The sequence below is a fragment of the Crinia signifera genome, chromosome 4, assembly GCF_055691185.1.
Source record: "Crinia signifera chromosome 4, ASM5569118v1, whole genome shotgun sequence".
Lineage (NCBI taxonomy): Eukaryota > Metazoa > Chordata > Amphibia > Anura > Myobatrachidae > Crinia > Crinia signifera.
Window position 1 is genome coordinate 20,725,650 of NC_139220.1, and position 25,853 is coordinate 20,751,502.

The 25,853-nt window shown below is 45.3% G+C and overlaps 1 protein-coding gene across 13 annotated transcripts in view; it reads right to left on the reverse strand.

Moving 5' to 3' along the window:
* LOC146073839 (protocadherin alpha-C2-like) overlaps positions 1-25,853 on the reverse strand; it is a 198,460-nt gene that overhangs the window by 46,717 nt on the left and 125,890 nt on the right. The window contains exon 1 of one of the 13 annotated variants that reach the window (XM_083181359.1): positions 19,774-23,239. The exons of 11 other annotated variants lie outside the window; for them this stretch is intronic. In XM_083181359.1, coding sequence (XP_083037485.1) covers positions 19,774-22,263 — 2,490 coding nt within the window. In that variant the 5' untranslated portion in view covers positions 22,264-23,239. Of the gene's footprint in view, positions 1-19,773; positions 23,240-25,853 lie in introns of those variants that run through there. One more of the 13 variants, XM_083181351.1, reaches the window with a different exon arrangement.

A 25,853-nucleotide genomic window follows, 5' to 3' on the forward strand; every position in this document is an offset into this window, starting at 1 on the left:
GGCAATTGATACATATTAAAGTCACTTATTTACCAAACAAATATGGATGAATTATCAGAGAGGTATTACACCGGTCAACACAAAATTTGAGTCTGGGTTCTGCATAACTGATTTTTTTTTTTTTTTTACATTATTAATTTAAAAAAAAAATATATATATACTGTATATATATATACATATATATATATATATATATATATATATATATGTGCGTGTATGTGCGGCACACAGGAAATGAATAGCAGGTTTAGAAACGGCTGGTTTGCAACTTTTCGATGTTTATTTACATCGTCATCAGGCGGTTACTGCCTGATGACGATGTAAATAAACATCGAAACGTTGCAAACCAGCCGTTTCTAAACCTGCTATTCATTTCCTGTGTGCCGCACATACACGCACCTGTATTTGTGTTTCCCGCAGCGGAGACTACACGTGGAGGCACCGGGACCAGCTGAATTATTGATGTGAGTGTGCTGCCATATTGGGACTATATATATATATATATATATATATATATATATATATATATATATATATAACCAAAGAAAGATGCACGTCACTCCGGGTCTGGTGTCGATCACTAAAAGTTTACTGCGCAATGTCTATGCCGTTTTGGGCTGGGCCCGTCTTCAGGACATTGTCCTGAAGACGGGCCCAGCCCGAAACGGCGTAGACATTGCGCAGTAAACTTTTTGTGATTGACACCAGACCCGGAGTGACGTGCATCTTTCTTTGGTTGTACATGCTGGTGATTTCTCGCCCTCAGCACGGGCACCCGGGCAAGTAAAACAGCTGCACCTGTCAGCAGAGGAGCTGCCGGACACAACACATTATATATATATATATATATATATATATATATATATATATATATATAGTTTTACCCAAAAAAGTTTGCTTTTGTAGCTATCAGAATGAAATAACCGACTTCAACATAATTTCCCAATTTTATACCTTCATTGTGTGTAAAAATAAAACAAACTGATGTTATTATTTTGAATCACTTTAATTTCCAAAAAATGAAAACAAACAAATACTGAGCCAGAGTATATATATAAAAAGTTTAGAAATTAATATTTTCCGTACAGTATTTCTTCTGTGATTGTATGGACTTTCTCGTATTAGCCCCCCCAATATAACCCCCCCATCATACTCTCATTGTATTTCCAGTGATAACGACCTTCAAAGTCCATAACATGTTGATGAAAAAGTTCACCTTGCGTTCACCCGTTCAGCCCCTCCCTTACTTACTAAAACAAACTTCTCCTTATATGGTCATTCAAAAACTTTATTATTTATTGTTCATTGTAAAAGGGACAAAAGCAACGTTTTTCAAAAATAAACAAGTTTTTGGTTATTTTTTTATATAGATAATCAGAAAATAGGAATTAAAATAAAGACTCAAATTTTTTTTGTTTGATGACTGGTGTAATCAACCTAACACACTTGAAATCAATACACACAAAAATGATTTAGTGCATCTGATAGTTGTAGTAAGTGATATGCGCTGGTAACACTGGTATGTACAGTATCAGGCACTCTAAATGATTAAGGAATTATTTTTAAATACAGTGGAAGTAGTGATAAGGGCAGGGCTTATTTATAACCTCTTGTGGCAGCGATCATTACTAGCTGACGTCATAGGTAACAAGAAAATACAGTAGGACCATTATTCTGGTTATATGCATGGTCATACAATCTGCCAGCATTGGTTTGTATTTTAGAAAGCTTATTTTTGTTATGGTCACAGCAATTTAATATGAAACAATGAGAAAAGGCAAAGGATGAGGGAAGATCTGTGATACATCAGAAAACGAGGGTCCGTACACAAAGGATGCTGCTTTGTAGAAACCTGTTTCAAGTAATAAAACATGACATTCGGAGCCAGGCACATTGTCATCTGTTAAGTAATTATCCAGATCACAATGTAGATAAAAATAAGAAGGACAGATTGGAAAACAGACACCGGCAGCTGACAGCAGAATGCATGAATCTTAATTTGGAATACCATGCATTTCCGTGTTCCAAGTTAAAGCTTAGAAATCCAATTTTCTGGCACCATTCTCTCCCGGAAAGACCATGGAATATGAATTTAAGTGAACAATGCGAAAAATTCTTGTTTTCCTTGAAAACATTTACAACAAGCAGATGAGATAGTTGATAAATTTATTATGCTAGATAATAATGAAGATGTTATTAGGTGAGACTGAAGTATGTTAGCCTGGCTCAGGTCCTAATTATGGTTGACTCGCAAGGCTGTGAATTTTGCCGCAGTCCCCCAGACAACACCACACCTCTATGGTGTCTCTGATCTGCAGTCACCCTGTGCAAGGACAAGGCAGGCAGCTGACATCTGCTGTCCGCCCCCACACCCACATCTTTGGGGAATTATGATGGGATCGCCCAGCATTCTCATAGAAACGCTCATGAAACCCTTGGTGTTCCCATAGGCCAATTCCCTGGCCTGCCACCCCATGCCCCTCCACACCCCCTGTACTTCTATGCGTGAGCGCTGTGGCTCGCAGATGGCCCACCCTGCCGCTACTTACTTCTTCAGCTGAGCCTTCTATGTTATAATTTTCAAAGATGTTTGTGCCCTGCAGCTCTGGCCCCTCTGCTGCCTCACTGAGTGCATTTATAGTGCAGTTTGCACACACATTATACCTCCCAGTAGTGCCGCTTACACACATAATATCCCCCCAGTAGTGACACTGGCTCATAATTCCCCCAGTAGTGGCACGCACATAATGCCCCCTGTTGTGGCACACACATAATGCCCACAGTAGCACCCCAAGGCTACTGCTATGCTGCAGCTTCCACTCTGGTTTAGGGGCAGGGAGAAGAAAGGCTGCCGCACTGGCTGGGCGAGTGTTCTGCCTTGGCGGGGGAGAGGAGCAACGGCTGCCACTAAGACTTGGCTGCAGGGAGGGAAGTGAGAGCAGATGCAAATGTTTGGCCTTGGCGGGGGAGAGGAGCAGCGGCTGCCAATAAGACTTGGTTGCAGTGGAGGGAAGGGAGAGCAGAGGCAAGTGCTTTGCCTTGGCGGGGGAGAGGAGATTTGGAGGGATGGGAGAGCAGAGGCTGCCACTTTGCCTTAGCGGGGGTGAGGACAGGCTGGTATGGCTGCCGCTCTCACTGGGCGGGGGAGAGGTGCGGGACTGGAGGTATCACCGTAGGTATCGGAGATACCTTTTGAAATCCCTTCTACTTACATTCAGGGGATACTTAATATACCCCTATATTGATATTCAATGACCTCCAATTAGGTAAAACCCTCTCCACAGGGCCCCTGGCAGGTGAAGCAAAACACACAGGTTTCACTAAAACCGTGTGTTTTCGGGCGAAAATTGTGTTGTTGTTTTTTTTCAGCCGTCCAAACTGGATAGCCTAAGGAATACAAAAACGGCAAACCATCGGAAAACAACACACAATGGTTTTTCAGCATTAATTGAATAAAGGTTATTTTGTCCCAAGTATTTAAAAAAAAAATTTAAAACGCTTGATCATTATTTCGGTGTAAGGGACTCTGCTTTCATGCTGTCCAGAGGGCAAATGAGGGGGACGCTCACTCACATTTGGATATTTATAATGAAACAGGACACACTGTAATAAAAAATACATATTTCCTATCTGCAGAGGAATTAATTAGATGCACATTTTGAACAATGTTAGAAAAACCATCAAACACACTGGCAGCCCCCTGTGCCCTGACTCTCATGAATACTTGAAGACATAAATGAGGTTAAACTGAGCGGGGGGTCATTTTGCAAGTGTGTTACTGGCAGCAACTTCCCAATGATGTGTCAAACATCCGTTGCCAAAAGTCGCTTTATCTGTTCACCAAGCAGAACACTTATTTATTTCCCTATAAAAATCAGCTTATCAGTGGGAGCATAGTTACTGAAAGGAATTCGACAATACTGTGCACTGAACAATATACTGTAGTAATCAGGGGTGTAACTATAGCACCGCAGCCCCGGCCACCGCGGGGGGGGGGGGGGGGGCTGTGCATGTGGGGGCGCCGGGGGCTGTGGTGCTATAGTTAAACCCCCCCTCAATCCCCCGCAGACTTACCTATCGCGCTGGTCCCGGCGGCTCCGTTCTTCTGCTGAGTACCACCACAAAATGGCCACCCCCATATAGCACACAGTTCTCTGAAACTGTCTGCTGTATGGGGGCGGCCATTTTCTGGTGGTCCTCAGCAGAAGAACGGAGCCGCTGGGACCAGCGCGATAGGTAAGATTGAGGGGGGGTTTGCATGGGCGGCAGGTAGGGGTGCTCGGCGGGGCGGCGACGGGGGGGGGGGCACCCCCCCTAATGGCGGGGGGGCGCCCAAAACGTAGCTACGCCACTGGTAGTAATCTTTTTTCCACTAACAGAATCCAATGTTGTCTATACAGATGGAGCAGCTCTCATTAGAGCGGCGGTGGATGGAATGGCCATCCAACGCCGCCTGCGTGCACACAACGCTTGCGCTCCCTGTTCTGACGGAGCCCGCCACCTTCCTGCCGCTCCCATGTAGCTCCCCAGACCCCCCTAACCCTGCCCATCTCCCTGAAGCGGAGATGGGCAGGGATTCCATCACCCACCACCGTTTGAGATGCTCACGCGTCCCTGTCAGATGCAGTACCTCTGGCAATTCCTTGGGCCGCCTGTGAGGCGCTACATCTGCATAATGCACTTCTAGGGAGAGATTACCTACGGCTTTCTAAACAGACAAGGGGCCCCGATTCAGACCTGTCCGCTACGCTGGGTATGTGCGCAGCCTAGTGAACTGGTAAACTCCACCCGCCGGCTGGTCAACGGAACGGAAGCATAGAGGTGTCTCCGATCTGCAAGTTCTAATGATATTATTCGATGGTCGCCGTCCATCAAATGATTAATGGATGATTATGCAAATCATCCATTCGCATGCCTGCGGGGGGTTTTAGGAAGTGGGGGGTGTTGGGCGAGGCAAAATTTGCAGCCTTGAGAGTCAACCAGAATAAGGGCCATTGCTTCAACTGCCTTTTTCGAGTAAAAACAGAGTTTCACTGAAACTGTGTTTTTGGGTGCAAATGTTTTTTCTTTCTTCAGGCCGTCCAAATTGGTTCGCCCAAATAAAAAAAACCTGTCACAAAATGCTACATTATGTTGCAGTGTTTTCCCAGGAAAACAGATACATGCATACATACTGTATACAGCTGCAGTTGCGGACAGAATATAGGCATGCTGCATATCATTTTAATCAGCAGAGTCTGCTTGTGCATTCTTTTTTTGCATAGTGATGTGAATAAGATGCAGAATGGCAAGGGAACTCACGCCAGGCATCTTCTGGTGCATGGTGTATTGCGGCTAGGTATATAATGACACCTCTGTATTATTTCTGGATTTCTTTATAAACTAAATTGATATATTTATTAAAACTAAGGCTGCTATTAGAATCCTAAAATTAGTTTAAAAAAAGCATAAATTAAAGGTACAATAACCAATGTAACAAATATAATTTATTGAAAATGTCTAGTATAATTTTAAGCCACCTCTAGGAATGAGCCACAGTAACCAGCATCCTACGGTTTCTATAAATAAGTGGTGAAATATTACTCATAATGATAACATTTCTTGAATGTCAAACAGAACATTGAGGGTGTTTATGAGGGTGTTTTTAAACTGCGCACATTTCCATATATATCACATAACTCCTATTCGAATTATAATTCATGGATTTGCTGATCTACGTGACCCCTCTTAAGATGGTAGAAAAGATCATAAATTTTAAGACGACCTTAATTGTATTCAGTGGACATTAAACTAATGAGATATTTAATTCGATTATGGAGAGTTCTATCAGTATAATCTTTATTAGATCTGAATGTTCTGGGAAAGATTGGAAATGATGAACCGGTCTCAGATACTGTACAAATGGAGCCTTTGTGACTCACTGCAAACAATCAAAGTCAATTCGATTGCTTCATACACTGGATTCTGTGCAAAGGAAGATTCTGTGAATTAAAGAAAGAAAATAGTTCCACGGGGATTTCTTCTTGGTATAGTCGTTGTCCCAAGGCTGGGACTTAATATGGGAAAAGCTACAATTAAAAGACAGATTCGGTGAAATAAAGAAAGAAAATAGTTCCACGGGGATTTCTTCTTGGTATAGTCGTTGTCCCAAGGCTAGGACTTAATATGGGAAAAGCTACAATTAAAAGACAGATTCGGCGAAGCAAAAAAACAAGTGGTTTTGGGGTAAATTTACTAAGAGGGGAGTTGTGTTGAAGATCGGATATTGCCCATAGCAACCAATGGGATGCAGTCGCTACAGTAGATTGACCCTATAAAGGTTGACATACATTATGTCGACCACTGAAGATCGACAGGGATTAGGTCGACACCTGAAATACAGATGGAGCCGCTGCCGTTCTTTGCAGGGGCCGGCGATTCTATTGCTAGCCCCCGCCAGCGGCCGGCTACGAACAGAGGCGCACGTGCATGAGACACTCACGCTCCTCGTGGCAGCGGAGCCTGCCGGGGGTCCCCGCCGTCACCGTCGGTCCCCCTCGCCGCCCCGACCCCCCTTCCCCCCCTGAACTGGGCAGCGTCTCCCTGAAGCGGAGACAGGCACGGAGATGCTGCCCAGCCGCCATGATACTGGGACATGCGTACATGTGAGACGAACGCGCATCCCAATCCCTATCGCTGGCGCTAGCCAGTGAAAGGAATTGGGCGGGCGCCGGGCAAAGATGTAGCATGCTACATCTGCAGGTTGACATGGCTAAGGATGACACATAAGGTGTCAGAAGGCCGACACAAGCATTAGGTTGACAATGGGAAGGTTGACTTGAGTGTTTCCAATTTTTGTTTGTTGAGCCGGCTTGTGCTGACAGGTGATATTTCATACCCTACCATCCACAAGCCATGCAAGGGGACGCGGTACACTTAGATGGTGTCCATGTTGACTATGTCGACAGTCGTGTTAAAAAATTTGAATACTCATGTCGACCTTTTGACTGTAGACCTTCTGGAATTAATACATATATATATATATATTTTTTTAATAAAGAAACACAAGATTGCTAGATCTGTAATGTTTTCTTAAGGTGCCCATACACCGACAGATTTATCTTCAGATCTGGCTGGTTGGAACAAAAACATGGTTATAGATGAGTGACAGTTTGTCAGTTTTCCAGCATTTCCAAGCAAATGGTTAACAGTCATTTGCTCTCACCCATAACCATGTTTTTGTTCCAACCAGCCAGATCTGAAGATAAATCTCTAGGTGTATGGGCAGCTTTAGTCTGACAAATCCAACAACAGAGTTGAATTTCTTTTGGGTGCCCAAGTATCAGAGTAAACAGATCACTGATCTACATACTGTACTGTAAATATATTTAACTGCATCAATGAAGTTTGCTGATTAACCAATAGGTTGATTAGGCTGCAGCCTTGAGCACCAGGACTGTCGCCTTGCAGGTGACAGTCAAGGAATACAATGAAGTCCTACTTTATCCCATGCTTGTTAGCTATCACCCGTCCCAATGTACTGTGGGGGGGGGGGGGGTAAAGTTCTTAGGGTGGGATGTATTAAAATACATCGCCGCCCTTCGCCGCGATGCTACCGCATATATGTACTAACATATGCGGCTGGCATCGCGGTGCGGTGATGGAGGCCCCCCGCGATACCTGTACTGTGGTCTGCGTCACCTTCCTGCCACCACCTGCTCCCCTCACGCCGGGGACAGCTAAGCAGGCTGTCCCCGGCGCCTCCTCCTCCCCACTGCAGCCGGAAGGACGTCCGGCTGCTTCACTAGGGGGGGGAGGGGCTTACCTTCCGGGGTCCAGGAGGACCTTTCAGGAAGGTAAGCCGGAGGGGGGGTTGGCGAGGCGGCGGGTTTGCGTCGGAGGCGGCGGGCGGCGAAAAGAAGCCCATAGGCTTCTATAGGGTATCGCCACCTTTGGGTGGCGATACCCTACAATGTGGTATTGCATAGGAAAATGCATAGGAAAATGCGGTGTTTTACCGGTTTTCAGTTTGATACATCTCGCCCTCAAAGTGACTGGCAGATGGCTGTGCCAATGTAACTGAGGGAACCATTACTTTATGTTCATTGTGCTACAGCGCCAGCTGGGCAGCCTAATGCCAAAGTCTCCTTCCCATGCCACAAGCATTAGATCCTACATGCCAGTAGTATACTCTTCATTACATGCACATGGGCAGTATGACTGGCGGGTCCCAGAGCTCCCATACACATGTGCTTAGCAGCATTACATGCACATGGGCAGTATGACTGACAGGTCCCTGAGCTCCCATACACGTGTGCTTAGCAGCATTACATGCACATGGGCAGTATGACTGGCGGGTCCCAGAGCTCCCATACACATGTGCTTAGCAGCATTACATGCACATGGGCAGTATGACTGACAGGTCCCTGAGCTCCCATACACGTGTGCTTAGCAGCATTACATGGGAAGCTGCACTTGTATTAGCCTAGGGCACCTGGAACCTATAATCAGGCCCTGGGTAGAACCCACGCTTTCACATATAAGTGAAGCACCTGCGGGGTACATAATATACTATGGGTTTCCTGTTTATTTCCTGTTATTAAGATCTAATTTATATCTGGTAACAAATAAATATTTCATTTGCACTGTGTATAGCATCACATTGGTACCAGCATAGCCAATGCAGTGGTAATTCACTACTGTACTTTTGCATTTATGGCCTGATTCACCTGACAATCTGATTGAGCACCTTTCCAACAAGCGTGTTGTGTAGTAGAGAGAGGCATAGATGGGTCAGCATTAGGAGGGATTGCTGACTCCAGAGTGCCATTGGAGAAGCCAGGGGTATCTCCAGGTAAGCTGGCTCTCAGATGCTATATGCCATTATCATGTGGCCTTACACTGGGCTATTAGACCCAGACATATTTGTTATTGTTTATGGGATGGGTTTGGGGGTTTGGTGCCCCCTGTGTTGGTAGGGCTGGTCTGCTCCAGGTTAGCGCCCCCCGCCACACCCCCCGCCCGCAGCCTTACCTGTCTTGCTGGTCCCGTCCCGGCTCCCTTGCTGGCTTCATTCTTCTGCTAGTGAGATGGACCAACACAAAATGTCCGCCCCCATACAGCAGACAGTTTCAGAGAACTGTCTGCTATATGGGGCGGACATTTTATTGTGGTCCGTCTCACTAGCAGAAGAATGAAGCCAGCAAGGGAGCCGGGACGGGACCAGTGAAGTCAGGTAAGGCTGCGGGCAGCGGATTGGCGGGCGGCAGATGGGCGGACGGGAGGGGGCTAACTATAGCACCACAGCCCCCCGGCGCCCACACATGCACAGCGCCCCCCCGCGGCCGCGGGGGCTGCGGTGCTATAGTTACACCTCTGGCTGCCCTGGAGTGATCAGCCTCTGCCAGCATGATGGGGGCCCACACTCCAGACCCATACCCAGTATTAGGGACCCCCTGTGACACAGAGATGCCTTGACGTACGGCCTGGGGGCTTAGCCCTATATCTACATATATATGCAACCAAGATCTCTGTATTATCTGATTATTATATGTATATTATATGTATGACTCAGTGTGCAATTGGGATACAAAATGTTTGTTCCTAACCAGAATTATCCCTCCCTTTTGGCATCTGAGTGACACACAATCTGATTGAGCAGTTTACCAACAACGGTGTTGTGTAAGTCATTACTATATTTCTGCATCTAGGGCCTGATTCAGACAAAACTGCAACCGCTAGCGCCAGTGGCGTAACTATAAATTTTGCTCCCCCCTGCTAAAAAAATTGTGGCGCCCCCCCCCCCCCCCCCCCCCACAAAAAATATATATATATATATATATATTTTGCCAGGATGCATGTACTCACTAAGAGTGGAAAGAGACAAAAGGACAACAGAAAGAGAAAAGACATGGGAGAGCGGGACAGCAGAAAGAGCAGAGAGAGAGATAAGGACAGCAGAGAGAGAGAGATAAGGACAGCAGAGAGAGAGAGATAAGGACAGCAGAGAGAGAGAGAGAGAGAGAGAGAGAGATAAGGACAGCAGAGAGAGAGAGAGAGAGATAAGGACAGCAGAGAGAGAGAGAGAGATAAGGACAGCAGAGAGAGAGAGAGAGATAAGGACAGCAGAGAGAGAGAGAGATAAGGTAAAACCATAAGTCAATTGTGCCCAATGTAGTGATCCCAAACAGTTAATTTGTTGCCAGCTCCCACTGAAGCTGAATTGCTCATTCAGAAAAAAAAAAAAACATTAGCTGGAAGTTTTAAATACCCTGTCAGGAGTGTTTTATGTGACCTGCCAGTGAACAGAAGAGGCTGAGCTGCCCTCAGAGAGGGGAGAGGGGAGGATTTGATTTATCGAACAAGTGAAGCTGGTACCGTACCTGCACTGCCGCTGTGATGTGTTGCCGGACAATGCAGAAATCACTCATCCCCGCACTTTTTGGTAGACTGTATCCAGCTCCGATAGCGTCTCAGCTGAAGCAGCAGGCTGACACTGTGCTACTGAACTGCTCTGCAAGCCTGCACCGCTGCTGTGCTGTACTGTCCTGGGGAGCATGGCACGTGTAGCCTATACCCCCGACCACAGCCAGCCACCAGTTGACGGTCGGTGGGACTGGACCGGAATCTATGCCGGGGATGCGGGGTGGGCAGCGGCAGTATAAAGTGCTGAATGCCGGCGCCCACACAGACAGCGCTGCCACTCGCTCCCCCAAGCATTGGCGGTGGCTGCCTTAGTGTAGTTACGCCCCTGGCTAGCGCTAGCCTGGGGGGGCGCCCAGCACAGGGAAAGACCGCCGTGCTCACCGGGTCCCTCCCATTAGGCTTTTGCGGGCACATCATTAAAGTGTGACTGCTTGGCTACACAGAAAAGTGCTTGAACATCACCGGCTGCCCCCTGCTGCAAAGTGAGACTTGCCATGTTCCCATAGGTGTGCGCACATTGAGTGTTAGAGGTGCACAGGCACCCCCTAATGCTGTGCCCCACCCTTATGAACACCTCTGCCACTAACAATACCAGCAATACACTTAACCAAAGACTTTTGCTTTTTAGAACTGTATTCCATTTAAAGAAGCGCCCATCAATCAATTATATGTGTGTTTTGCATTGTTAATTGTACTAGACCATTGTCATATAACTAAATACCTGCGTCATCCATATATGTTTATGACTATATTTGCATGTACTGTTACACAGAGTAATTAGAAGATTAAAACTGAAATAGGCAGGAGATTTGGGTGTGGCTGAGAGATTTTTAATATTGTAGTGAGTGCCAATAGATGATGGTAGACACGCCTGATTGGCGGTGTTAGACACACCCAATAGGTGGAGCTATGCACACTCCTTTGATGGTGCACCCCCTAATAAAATATGCTGCGCACGCCTATGCATGTTCCGAGATGCAATTGCTTTGTTTGATGTCACGCAACCACTGTGGTCCACCCCCCAAGTGGTTCTACAGTCTCACATTTGTGTATATCGAACATCTGAATGCCTCACATCATATACGGACACACACACACACACATACTATGTTTTTTCTCTTCCTGTTCTTTGCTTTAAAGCCACACTTATACAATTCCACAACAGTAAAGCACATTCGTACCACATTCTATCTGTAGCTCGATCTCACCATATTGTATTACCCCTTTCACTTAGTATACAATTACATTAAATTGATTACTATGCTACACAATGAAACCTGAAGTGAAGGCTGAATGTTGAACAGAATAATCATTTCTAGTGATGAATGGACTGGAACAACCAGCTGTACAGATGTGACTTCAGTGGAGGTCATTTACGAAGTACACACAGTAGATAATACAATATACAATAGCAGTGCTTTTCCAATGGTCAATATCAGTAATAAATAGGTGTTCTACAGTTCTACCAGAGGCAGAACTCTGGGAGGCAAGGGAGTCATCTGCCGACGGGCTCCTGCTCCCAAGGGGGCACCTATCCACCCCTGGAAGCTTAAATCAGATTTTTAAAAGCCAAGGATATTGCTTCTGTGGCTGAGTTCTGAAATATATACTGCATGTGTTCTCTATCTATCTATCTATCTATCTATCTATATTTCTGAACAGAAAAATATATTTTATATAAGGTTATATATGGTTGTGTGTGTATGTGTGTGTGTGTGTGGGGGGGGGGGGGGGGCGGCACCAATATATATCTTGCCTCCAGGCATCTGGAAAGAACTTACGCCACTGAGTTCTACAGTTGTACAGTAGGTACACATAATAATGCTTGTTTTGGCTCAAGTAAAAACTCATTGCAATTTGTAATATTTACCAAAAAGGTTGATCCCAATTACCCCCTTACTGGCTTTGTACAACCCTGCACAGCACAAATGTCACTGCCATCATACAAGCATCTGTTATTGCATTTTGAATGACCTTCATTATTCATTTATTAGCAGTTGCTAATGCTGTAGCGCACACATATTCCGCAGCGCTTCACAGAAAGTATTTGAACATTCACATCAGTCTCTGCCCCAGTGGAGCTTACAATCTAAGGAACTGATTCTGGTTCACTCGCAGAAGCAAATTCTCTCTCTAATGGACAAAACCATGTGCACTGCAGGTGGGGTAGATTTGACATGTGCACAGAGAGTTACATTTTACACTACATCATAGATATCAGTTTGTAGTACAAACCCCACCCACATTTAACTCTCTCTGCACATGTTACAGATGGAGCGCCTCTAGTTCTTGCCTGGGAATCGCCAGCAATCGCCAGCGTGGACGCGCTCCATCTGACTCACACATGCACGCGTTTCGCAGTTTCCGGACAGCACCGATGCGGGTCTCTGCCCGTCTACACTTCAGGGAGACAGGCAGGGATAGGGGAGACGGCAGGGTGGCAAGGGGCACTGGGGAAGGCGGCGGGCAGCGGAGAAAGCACCGTAACCACGGGGCGCGCGTGCATCTCTTGCACGCGCGCCCCTGGCGAGAGCCGGCCGCTGGCGGGGGGCTGGCGATTCTATCAAGAAAGAGGCAGGCTCCATCTGTACATCTGCCCCACTTGCATTGCACATGGTTTTGTCCATTAAATAGAGAGTTTGCTCTTGCGAGGGAACCAGAATCAAGCCCTGCAGTATATTCCCGACCCCGTGTACACACCCACAGACATTCTATGGTTTATTTTGGGAGCCAATTAACCTACCAGTATATTTTTGGATTGTGGGAGGAAACCGGAACCAAGCAAGTACGTGGAGAATATACAAACTCCGCACAGTTAGAGCCATGGTGGGAATGGAACCCATGACCTCAGTGCTGTGAGGCAGTAACGCTAACCATTACACCATCTGCATTACATCCTGATTTGCATAACTGAATAGCAATGTACTGTGTACAGTATATCAGCCCAATGACTTTTATTTTACATAGTGTCTCTGACTAAGTGGTTATCATAAGCCGAGGCACAGTAAGACGGTTCATTACTTTAATACTGAACTGAAATAGAGATCAATATAGTGCTGTTGTCACAGGCAGAAGCTTTTCAGGAATGGAGGCAACTTCTCAGAGAAGAGCAACGTAGGAAATGCAGGCACTGTATGTAGCATAATACAGATTGCAAGTAGGTTTCCATTGGCGGTCACTTATTATCATTAGTATATACTGTAGGTAACAAATTATAAATACTTACTGTATTGTGTATGCCCGTTTTCTATAAATATTCTTCAACGTGCTGTATTTTGATTTGATTCACTTAAGGAATCATTTTGGGCTGATACAGGGTCATACCTAAAGCATATTTGATTATTTTGCCATGGGTTACATGTTCACAGGGCGCCAGTGTCCCCAGAATCCGGGAATATGGGTAACACTATAGGCACGGTACTTCCCTGACAGACGCTAGAGATCCACTATAAACTGCATAAACCAGATTTACAAGCTCCATATAGCCACCGCTTGCACTTGGATGGCATTGCTATGCCACTGATCAGGCAGATTACAGCAGGATGTGCTAATGAAAGCATGGTGCGCCATCGGGGGGACGTCACACTCTTCCCTGGGGGCGTGTCTTGTTCCACATATGGGTGTGTCTATGCTTAAATGCTTTCGGTTGTGAGATATTTCTACATAACATTAGCACAGTATACATGATCAATGTGATACCTATGCAATAAATTCCAAATACAATTTGTCCTTGTGTGACTTTATCCCGAGGCATATAAGTACAGTACGCACCAACTGCAGCCCATAAGTATGCACCAACTGCAGCCCATAGAAGCTGGATAGGGCTGCGCGGTAAAGCAGGGAGCATTGTTTGTCAGTCCCATCGGGAGGGAACTCCTCCCGATGGGACTACCTGTAGTGTCTGTGACTGGCAGGCAGGATTTCTAATAGGTAGTCACTTCCAATCACAGTGAGCCATTGCAGTCTCACAGAATGCAGTGGACTCACTGACACTGAGGGGGTGACAGATTGTACCTGGGGGGCTGCATCTTGCAGCCCATACTGTAGGTACAGATGGAGCAAAGCTTATCTTTGCTCGGCGCAGCATCCTGACTCGGTGCGCCAATCGCAGCGAATGGGGCATGCATGCATCTCACACACTCGTGTCCCATTCTCGGCAATGTATGGGAAAATATGGGAAATTGTTTTGTTTTTTGGTACTTGTGAGTTATCCGGGGTGCCGATTTTTTGATTGTATGCCTTAAGTTAAGGCATACAATCAGATGCGATGCGATGCGATATCGCACTGCATCGCATCGCATCGCATGCGACCATCGGATGCGATGACCCGATTTTTCCATAGGAATCAATGTTAAAATTGACTGAGTCCATTTTAACATGGAATTCAATGGGAAAAAGGGGTCCTTTTCATACCCCTACTATCCAAGTGGGCATGGAGTTGGATATAAACCTGTGGCGAGCGTAGCGAGCCACCGAGCCCGAAGCGTGGCGAGCGAAGCGAGCCCCGCAAGGGGACGGTATTCTGTGTCCCCTCGCGGGGCTCGCTACGCTCGCCACGCTTCGGGCTCGGTGGCTCGCTACGCTCGCCACAGGTTTATATCCAACTCCATGCCCACTTGGATAGTAGGGGTATGAAAAGGACCCCTTTTTCCCATTGAATTCCATGTTAAAATGGACTCAGTCCATTTTAACATTGATTCCTATGGAAAAATCGGGTCATCGCATCGCATCGCATCCGATGGTCGCATGCGATGCGATGCGATGTGCCCGATCCGACCCGATTTAGAAATCGGCAGTCCGGATAACTCACAAGTACCTGTTTTTTTAGCATAACGAATATCCAGAAATCTGCTTTGGGTTACAGTGTATCTCAGATCAGTGAATACAAATATATCTGCAATCTCATGCAACTGCAAGGCTGAGAGGCACAGACAACATGAAAAGTGCAGTCCTTTATTTACCTAGGTTTAATAGTAACGGCATACTGTATAAAATACAATACTATACCGATAGTACAATAATTCTGAAGGATAAAAACAGTTTAATAATACAGTGCTGATTGACGATTGACTTGCTATAAAAAATAGCTTGAAAACCAGAGATAATTGATCTTGTTCTTGCCTAGGATTATTGATTTTACTGATAAAAGCCAATTGTTGCAAAGTTTTTAGGCAAAGCCATTAAGCGCTGGCCTGTAGAGGAGTCAACATAGATTTTGAGCCCACTCTGTGAATTCTGCCAAGCTTTCAAAGATGTTTATTGGCAAAATACCCAATCATTTAAATGATCCAAGAGTTGCAAATATCCTTGCAGACATGCTGGGCCTGATTCAGGGGATGTGTAGTAAAACACATCTCCTCACATGGGCCCTTATTCTGGTTGGTGCGGTAATATCCGTGTGCGTTCGTGCCGCCGATGTTTTGTGTCTGCGCATGTGCAGAGGCGCCTCTGCGCATGTGCGAGAGGGACGCACGGCCACATTCCGCATGAAATGTGTACACTACGAACAGGGGGTGGAGAGGGGCGTGAAGGGCTGTTTGGGCTCATTACCATATGTTTACACCCCGCGTTTCATGGGCGTTCCCATGAAAACGCTGGGTGTACGTATGGTAATGCGGTCGTGACGCACTTGTAGGGGGCGGACATATGACATCGTCGGATGTCAGCTGCCCGCCCAGATCCCTGCTTTTGCACGGAGAAATGCCCGTGTGGTCTGAGGTTGCGGGAGCTGGTGGACCACTCGGTCCTGCATTCGATGGTCTGCGACCATCGAATGATGGGGGAGGTTCCCTGAGATGGAGGAGGTGTATTCATGAGAAATACACGTGCGGTCCGTCCGGACAGCTTCTTACCGCGTACGGACGGAGTTGGCGATCCGTATGGAAGGCGGGGTTTAGGATGCACGGTGCTGGCCGCATATTCGGATCCGGCCGCACCAATCAGAATAAGGGCCATGCAGACAAAGGACAGAGAAATCATTCAATGGTCTCTCCCCTCTAAACTCGCACAGAGAGTCTGTACATGCGCATAAACGTGCATGCGCCATCCACCATCGAAAACGGGCCCAAATTCGGACTTGCACAAACGGGACTGAATCAGCCCCTCAGTTATTATTACATTACTGTTTACTTTTTATTTATTCTTTGTTTTAATTTTTTTTTTTAAATCTGTTATATAGGGGATTTTGTGAGAGTTCCCATTTTCTTAAAGCGGCAATCAATTACGTGGCAAAATCCACCTGGTTTTCCAGTGTAAATGATTTCCCCTTTAAAAAAAAAATGGGGAAAACTCTCCCCAAATCTCTCACTTTCTGATTCTCTCACCCTATTACATTTGGCCCAATGTGTTATATTAAATATTAAAGCAGATATGGAATGGATTGCAGAACGACTACACAAAAGAGAATGATTCCCTACAAAAAGTTTTAGAAGTAGGAGATAAATATTGTGAAGCAGATCAGCGACTTACACTAAGTGCTTCACCGTCCTTTTAAAATCTGAGCACTAACGAAAATGCATTGTGTTTAGTGCTGTTATTATAGAGTATTACATCTGAACATCCTCCCATCCTCGCCTGTTAATGCAATACGGGCCTGATTCACAGTGGCCCAAATCTGCTTTCTCTTTCCAGAACAGCAGCAGCAGCAGCAGGTTACTTATTCCCTAATGCTTATGTGAGAATCCTACCATGTATTCCTAAGATCCCAACATCTGCATGTGGAAACCTATAACGCCCGCTGTTTCTGCAGGCTTTACTATTATCATTAGAATCTGAACTCGCACTTACCCCATGCTGGTACATAAAAACAGTCTTAGACAGACATCCACCTCTTGTCCTCAGGCTATGATGGATCATGGAAGAGGGCTTACATGGCCATGACACTCCCATGAAACGGAATTGTCACCATCCAGTTACTGCCTACAACATACATATTTTACAGAAAGCACACAGACCGAGATAACTATGTGATGCCATGGTGACCTTAAATGTAGAGTGATTGACAAGAAGTAACCATGGTTACAGGAAGTGGTGGCCAACATGCAATCATGTTAAAGCCATGTTTGGGGTGTGACCTCCGTTGCAATCATGTATGAAGATAAACAGCGCAAGCATCGCTACTGCTGCCTCCAGTCTGCCTGGCTGTAGACCCACTCAGGGAGTCAATGTACCTCGTTGTTAGGTTGATCATGTATACAGGGCCGGTGTAAGGCTTCTCAGCACCATAGACAAACTTCAATCTACTGACCCTCAACCCTACACTGCCACCAATATCCACTTACCAGCATTGGTTCCGATCGCCATCTACAGTATATTCTTTTCTGGGTGGCAGCATCACTTGAGATAATTAGCAAGTTCATAGCCTGCACAATCACAGCTGCATATATATACAGTACGTGGACACAAACATGAATTAGACCTGCATTGTTTTATTATACATATTCAGATGGAGTGCCTGTTATTCAGCGCCAGTTCTCGCCAGATTCCCTTTCGCTGGCAAGAGCTGGTGGACAGGCACTACATCTGACGGGATGGCCAAGCATCTCACGGCGGTGGGCTCCGGTGGAACAGGGCACAAGAGCGTCTCTTGCTCGCGCCCTCTTTTACATCTGATTGGTGACAGAATCGCCAGGACCTGCTCAAATGAGAAGCGCTCCATCTGTTGTCAGATATTGTTTTTAATATAGTTGTAAGAATCCTTGTTTGTCTGAATAATTTATGTTAAAGAAAGTCGATTTTCTGTATTATTAAATTAAGGAACAGGCACTTTTAATACAAGATGGCTGCTTCCATAGTGCAGTAGACTTCACTCAGCTACAGCTTAGCTACTGTGTCTATACAAAAATAAAACAACTAAAAATGTCACAGAGCATTATGTATATTATTCCAGTATACAAGTTGCTAATGTAAACATTCTTTATTATTTTAAACATACACTGTGGCATCAAGAGGAGGGAGTGGGTACTAATTACCCAGGCCTTAGCTTGTTATTGGGGCCCAGGTCAGTGCTCTCCTTTCACCCTCCTCTTCTGACATGTGATCCAGCTGGGAGCTACAGACTTTCTCACTCAGCTGCTGTGGGTGCAGGGAGTCTGCTGTCACTTAGTTCAGCAGTGTCCTCTGCCTGTAGGGGGGTTAGCATTCTCATAGTCTGTGGGCTCAGTTTTTTGGGGGGTTATTTAAAAAAGGTGTGACCAAAACATAAGTGACTAGGCCACACCCCCAGCATTACCAGGTCCTTGCACACCAACACACACACACAACACAGAAATACAAGAGACACAGCTCCAGCCTTAAAAAGGACACCTAGAACTCTTTCAATGCTGCAAATTCTGCCCTCATCCCAGAGTCTGGTCCCAGCATAGGGACGGCTCTCCAGAAGTAAACTGCACCAATGTACATAAAAGTAGTGGGTAACATATTTAAGTGGATGGCCCATCCTTCTTTTATCCTGTCTCTTTAACCTCACAGACATGGGGGCATATGCAAACAGCAAAAATGTGCTAAGGTGTTGGTAATGAATTGGAGAAGTACTGTATATGTGTCTGAGTGCTATTGGGGGGGGGGGGTGTCTGGGTAGTTCTGAAGTGGATGCAGAGGGAGGATTGTGTATGGGTGTTGCTGGAGTGTTGCAAATGAATACAGGGGTAAACAGTGTGTCTTTTGGTGCTGCTGGAATGTTGGCAGTGAATGGAGGGGAAGGATTTTGTGTCTGGGTGTTGCTGGAGTATTGGAAAATAATACAGGGGTTAAAGAGTGTGTCTATTGGTGCTGTTGGCAGTGAATGGAGGGGAAGGATTGTGTGTGGGTATTGCTGGAGTGTTGGATATGAATACAGGGGGTAAATAGTGTGTCTATTGGTGCTGCTGGAGTGTTGGCAGTAAATGGAGGGGGAGGATTGTGTGCCTGGGTGTTGCTGGAGTTTTTGAAGTGTACGGGTGAGGAGAAATAACGCTGCTTAGTGAGTCAATCAGAATCAGGCCAAAAACCCTTTGCATATCATATTGTACATTTGTCACTCAAAATTATTTACAGCCATATTGCTGTTAGTGCGATATCCAAATGAATAAAAAAAAAAAATCCATACTCAAAAAAATATATATTATTGCCTTTGGTACTCTACAGTATATAGCAGGGCTGGGCAATTGCGGCCCTCCAGATGTTAATGAACTACACATCCCAGCATGCCTTGCATCAGTTTCAGCATGGCCACATAGCAAAAGTAATGCAAAGCATCCTGGGATGTGTAGTTCATCAACATCTGGAGGGCCGCAATTGCCCAGCCCTGGTATATAGTAATCACAAATATAAAAAAACACATTACTTGAGGTATTTGTTATATAGTAACAGATTGAGTAGGTTGTGTCTCACCTCAACTGGAGTCGTTGTTTCACTTTTTAAGATGATTAGATTCTGCACACTATGTCGCTTGAGATGTCTGTCTGCAATCACCGCATGGGGCATTGTTCCTACTGGAATACCAGTATTATAAAACATAAATGTATCACTTCCAGAGCCTGCTGTCATGCAGGCTTTGTAGCAGTAAGTCTTTGTAAGTGATCCATTCCCCCTAACTTCAATGAAATGAGGTTGAGCTTGTGATCCAGGTGGCAATCTTGTTTCAATGTTATTGTTTGCTTGTTTATACATTTCTGCAGGGTTTTGGTTGGGAACTCCACAGCAACAGGCACAGCATTGATCAACATTGCCAGTACACTTGCAACATTTAATAATGAAAATGATTATTATTGTTAAAAGAAATACAAAAGATATGGAGCACAATGCGATTATCAAATAAATTGTCATTTCTGAATAGTTTGTGGTGTTTTTTATATGTCTGTGAGAGTCGGGAATAAGTTTTGAAACCCTGTCCACTACAGCCACACTTATTGTTGTTGAAGAGGAGAGTGCTGGTTCCCCATTGTCTTTTACAATAACAGTCACATTGTAGCTGGACACACTGTCATCTGCAACTTTCCTTGTAGTCCTTATTTCCCCTGTATGTAAATCCACTGTAAAGAGTTTAGAATCTGTAGCTTTGCCCAACTTATAAAACAACCAGGCATTTTGTCCTGAGTCTGCATCAATTGCAATGACTTTCGTGACAAGGTATCCAGCGCTTGCTGCTCGTGGAATCATCTCAATGGATCTTGTACCATTCGTAGGAGCTGGATACAAAATGGTTGGAGCATGGTCATTTTGATCTTCAACAAAAATATTAACTGTAGTGGAACTGCTCAGGGAGGGATTCCCGGCATCTTGTGCTTGGACAACAAAGCGAAATTCTCTCAGTTTTTCGTAGTCAAAGGACTGGACAGCATATATAGTGCCGTTATCAGATTTCACTGAGACATATGAGGAAACAGGGAGGCCTTCAGCATCTCCTTGAAGGAGTAGATATGAAACAAATGCATTTTCATTGGAATCTGGATCCACTGCTTTTACAGAAAACAGAGATACACCTGGAGCATTATTTTCCAACACATACACAGAATACAATGTTTCCTCAAACACTGGAGGGTTATCATTCACATCAGATATTTCCACATACAGTGTCTTCTGAGATGACAAGGTTGGATTGCCAGAGTCTGTAGCTGTCACTGTAACATTGTAGGAAGGCCACTTTTCCCGATCTAGTTTACCGTCAGTTACCAGCTTGTATGTATTTTTAAATGACTTTAATTTAAATGGCATGTTTTGTTGTATTGTTAAGCTAACCTGTTTGTTGATTCCCGAATCTTGGTCTGTTACACTCATTAAAGCCACTACAGTATCTTCTTGTGAATTTTCAGCAACTGGAGAATAATTAGAAGTCACCACTATCACTGGTGCATTATCATTGGCATCAATCAATTCAACCAACACTTTGCAATGTCCCGTCATAGGTACTGGACCTTTATCAGTAGCTTGGACATAAATTTCATAGGAAGATGACATTTCATAATCCAATGCACCGTTTACTCTCACCTCACCAGTTTTTGGATCAATACTAAATAATTGTCTGACTTTCTGTGGTGTATAGCTGCTAAATGAATATGTCACTTCACCATTTGACCCTTCATCGGGATCTGTTGCATTTAGTTTGACCGCCAAGGTGCCAGTTGGTGAGTTTTCAAGTAGACTGACTTTATATGTAGACTTTTCAAAGAATGTGGTGTTGTCATTTGTGTCCATCACACGTATCGATACTTGGGCTGTGCCAGATTTTGCAGGGCTCCCTCCATCTATGGCTGTGAGAACTAGGCTATGAAGGGATTTCTGTTCCCTGTCTAGGGATTTTTTCAATACAATTTCAATCAGTTTGCTATTCCCATTAAATGTCTTAAGGTCCAGTACAAAGTAATCATTGTCACTTAGCTTATAGGTCTGAATTGAATTGGTTCCTATATCGGGGTCCTGTGCACTTTCAATGGGAAACCTTGCTCCAGGCACAGCAGACTCACTGATCTCTAGGTAATAATCATTACTAGGAAATTTAGGAGCATGATCATTTATATCCAATATTTCCACCTCTATGTTGTGCACCTCTACTGGGTTACCTATGACAACCTCAAGGTTTATCACACACTGGGTGCTGGGTTCACAAAGAGTTTCCCTATCTATGGTCTTATTGATAAATAAGACCCCATTTCCTAGATTGACGTCAAAATACTGCTTGCTATTTCCAGAGGTTATTCTGAACCCCCGTGTGGGGAGTTGCTTGAGGTCTAGACCCAGGTCGCTCACTACATTCCCCACAAACGCCCCGTGATTCAACTCCTCCCTCACTGAGTATTTCAGCTGCCCTGCCACCCAGCTCAATGACAGCAGCAGAATTAGTACCTGAGCTACCAACCCCATGCACCCACCGCTAATAGCCATTTTAGATACTAACTCTCGCTGACCCGACCCCTCCCCAACAAAAAAGCCTGACTCTTACATCCTTTTATCCTATGTGGCAGCTACTGTTTAAAGCTGCAGCAGGTTACCATGTGTGGCCAGCAATCACTGCTGGATGAGCTTCGGATGGCTTTGCAGGCGGCTGTTTCCCCAGTAAATCCATTTCTTTGTCTCCGATCCCCCCCTTGAGTGGGAGGATACTGTAATCGGGCCTGTGAAATGTTCCGATCTACCAGGCTTGCAGCACGGGCTGTTCTTTGCTTCTGTGGCTGATCAAGTCGTCCTTGTCCCCGGGGGAGGGGCGTTGAGAAACGCCTGGCTTGGTTTCAACAGCTAGGACGTGAACAGCGCCAGCGATTCATTCAGGGTAGAGCAGCAGTGGGCTTGGTTTCAGCACCTGGGAGGTGGACAGCGCCAGGCATTCATACAGCAGCAGTGGGCTTGGTTCCAGCACCTGGTATGAGGGCAGCGCCAGTCACCTATTCAGCAGCAGCGTGCTTGGTTTCAGCACCTGGGAAGTGGACAGCTCCAGGCATTCATTAGTGCAGCAGCGGTCTTGGTTTCAGCACCCGGGAGGCGGACAGCTCCATTCACGTATTCAGCAGCAACGGTCTTGGTTTCAGCACATGGGAGGTGGACAGCGCCAGCGGTTCGTTAGTGCAGCAGCAGGTTTGCTTTCAGCACCTGGGAGGTGGACAGCTCCAGCCATGCATTGTGCATTGAGCATCAGCAGCATCGGAGAGTTGACAGTCAGCAACTACAGTGCATGAAGAACGCTGGGAAATGCTGTGTGAGTTCCGGACCCAGCCCCCTTCAATCGTGGCAGACGCGTTGCTTCTTCTAACAAGCAGATCTTCAAAGCAGCAATGCATAAGACAACATGTCAGCAATACACTAGCAAAGCCTGGGGCTCGGCAGCGCAGGTGCTTCCGACAGTCTCCTTCCGGTGCCACAATTTAATGATATACAGATGCTAGCCAACAACATATAGCCACGCCATGCCCTAGCAGGTTAACAAATAATTGCATCAGATTTTTATCACAGTGTTAAAAAAAAATAGAACCATCGACTGATTGTCGGTGGCGTCTGCAGAATCACATTCGGCAGCTTTGATGTTAACCGTTTCACAGCTGCAGTTGCAAAAAAAAAATCCGTATATACAGTATTGCATTCAAATGGCCATCTAAAATGATGCAGCAACATTCGATGTTTATGCTTTTCAGGAAGCAGGGGCGAGCAATGACAAGTGAAGATTAGCTGAGCGAATAATCCCTACGCTAATGATGTTTATCGACAGACCTCAAAATAAAACATTACAATTCTATAATACTCCCATGATTGTATGTCTTGTATCGTTAACTGTTATTTATTCTCTTTTAGGCTGATGTGATCAAAACGATGCTTTATGGAAATAAAAGTCCTTGCAGCAAAACGATTTAACTGCATTTCTTACTGTACCTTATCTACACATATTATGGACAGTGGGGTATTGTGGGCTGAAGGGAAACGTACAGTATGACGATGAAGCATAATCTATTCACTGAAACAACGAGGAACATGGTAATAACGTTAGTAATGGCAGTGGTTCCTAGTGAGTTGATACAGTACTGTAGCTTCATTCACAAAATGGCTGCATCACTATGCACCTTAAAGTGACAGAAACACGTTATCCATTTGTATATGTAGTTTTATAGTATTTTATACAGTATGTGTGACATTAATAAAAATAAATTAGTATTTTAGATTGATCGTTAGATAGATGATAAACAGATAGAGATATATTTTAAATGTATTTCATTTTATTTTTAACATAAAGGCACTTTCATAATAAACGTGAATACAAGTGTTACGAAAAAACATTTTGTATCCTAATTGCACACTTAGTGAAACATTTATACATAATAATCAGATAATACAGAGATCTTGGTTGCATATATCTGCAGATATAGGGCTAAGCCCCCAGGCCGTACGTCAAGGCGTCTCTGTGTCACTTTGGGCAAATGTGATGAATATAAGGGTGTTTAGCTGCAAGCAATTGGTTTAAATTAAAGTTCACACAATTCTTCAACATGTAATATTAGCATTTATGGCACAGACATTGTGTACTGTATGTGAATCAAAGAAAATCACACAATCTAGCAGGTTTATAGACGCATACAGGGCCGGTGCAAGGCACCGGAGCGCCCCAGGTGAGTCGGGGTGGGGGCACCCCGGTGCCGGGGGGGGGGTGTACCTGTCCTGCGGCTGTGTATATAAAGCTTGCGGCGGCGGCAGCGGGGGGTACCTGCAGTCAATAAGAATTTAATAATCAGCGCTATCCGCCTGGCTACGCGGAAGCGCTTCTGTTGTGAAAACACTGGCCGCACGGCGCACGCTGATTGGCTGAATCTCAGCCAATCAGCGTGCGGCCAGTGTTTCCACAACAGAAGCGCTTCCGCGTAGCCAGGCGGATAGCACTCGTTATTAAATTCTTATTGACTGCAGGGACCCCCCGCTGCCACCGCAAGCTTTATATACACAGCCGCAGGACAGGTACCCCTGCGGCATGGGGGGGGGGGGGGCGAAATGCCGCCCTCCAGTGGCCGGTGCCCTAGGCAAATGCCTAGATTTGCCTAGTGGTGGCGCCGGCCCTGGACGCATAATATCTGCCTGCTAAGAATTTTTAAGTGGCTTTAATACCCTCAAATGACTTTCATTTCTTAATCATACACTACTCCAGCATTTATTGAATACATACATGCTTACTACAGTACTGAACCTTTAGTCTTTGCTTTTCAGCCATGCCTTGTTGTGAGAGTTGTCTACAGTATATTTGTTGCCCTGGGATATGACTCAGCTTTGTTGTGCTCTCTGCATTCTACAAAGGAGATTTGTATCTTATCTCAGGAACATAAATATAAAGAACTCTGTCCAATTGTAGAAACACTAGATACACAAAACTGTAAAACAAGGAATACAGTACATACAAGGGGACTAATTCAGGCATAGATTAACGCGTATAAGTGCAACTGCGGCTGCATTCAAAAAGCATGACTGCCTTCTAAGGGCCAGCTGGGGTGGTGATGCTGTGCTGACGGGGAGTCAATACTGCATTGCCGGGGTGGGCTGCTATGGCTTCATGATTTGACCCAAGAGATGGCTGCCTGGCGACTGGCCTTACAGGTCAGTTGCACATCCAGATAGCTACCCTTAATTTTCGCAAAAGTGCAACTCAACTTAAATGACCATTTTAATCAGCAGAAGCTGTTTGAGCATCCTATTTCCACAGACATTCACAAGGATCAGGGCAGCCTGGGGGTGAACGCCGGTGGGGATTGGGGATGCCCATGCGTGACTTTTATTTGCAAAGGCAGGAGAGATCATTCAATGGTCAGTGACCATCGAATGATTTCTCCTGCTGTGGAGACATGCAAGGGGATGTGGTTTCATTACACATCTCCTTGAATATTTATGAGGGCAATTATAGTCAACAGGGGGGAGGTGCTCAGACAGTGTCACTCGTGCTCAGTAAGTTGCAATCCCCGCAGTTTACTGAGCAAACCAGAATGAGGGCCAAGATGCATGGTAATGGA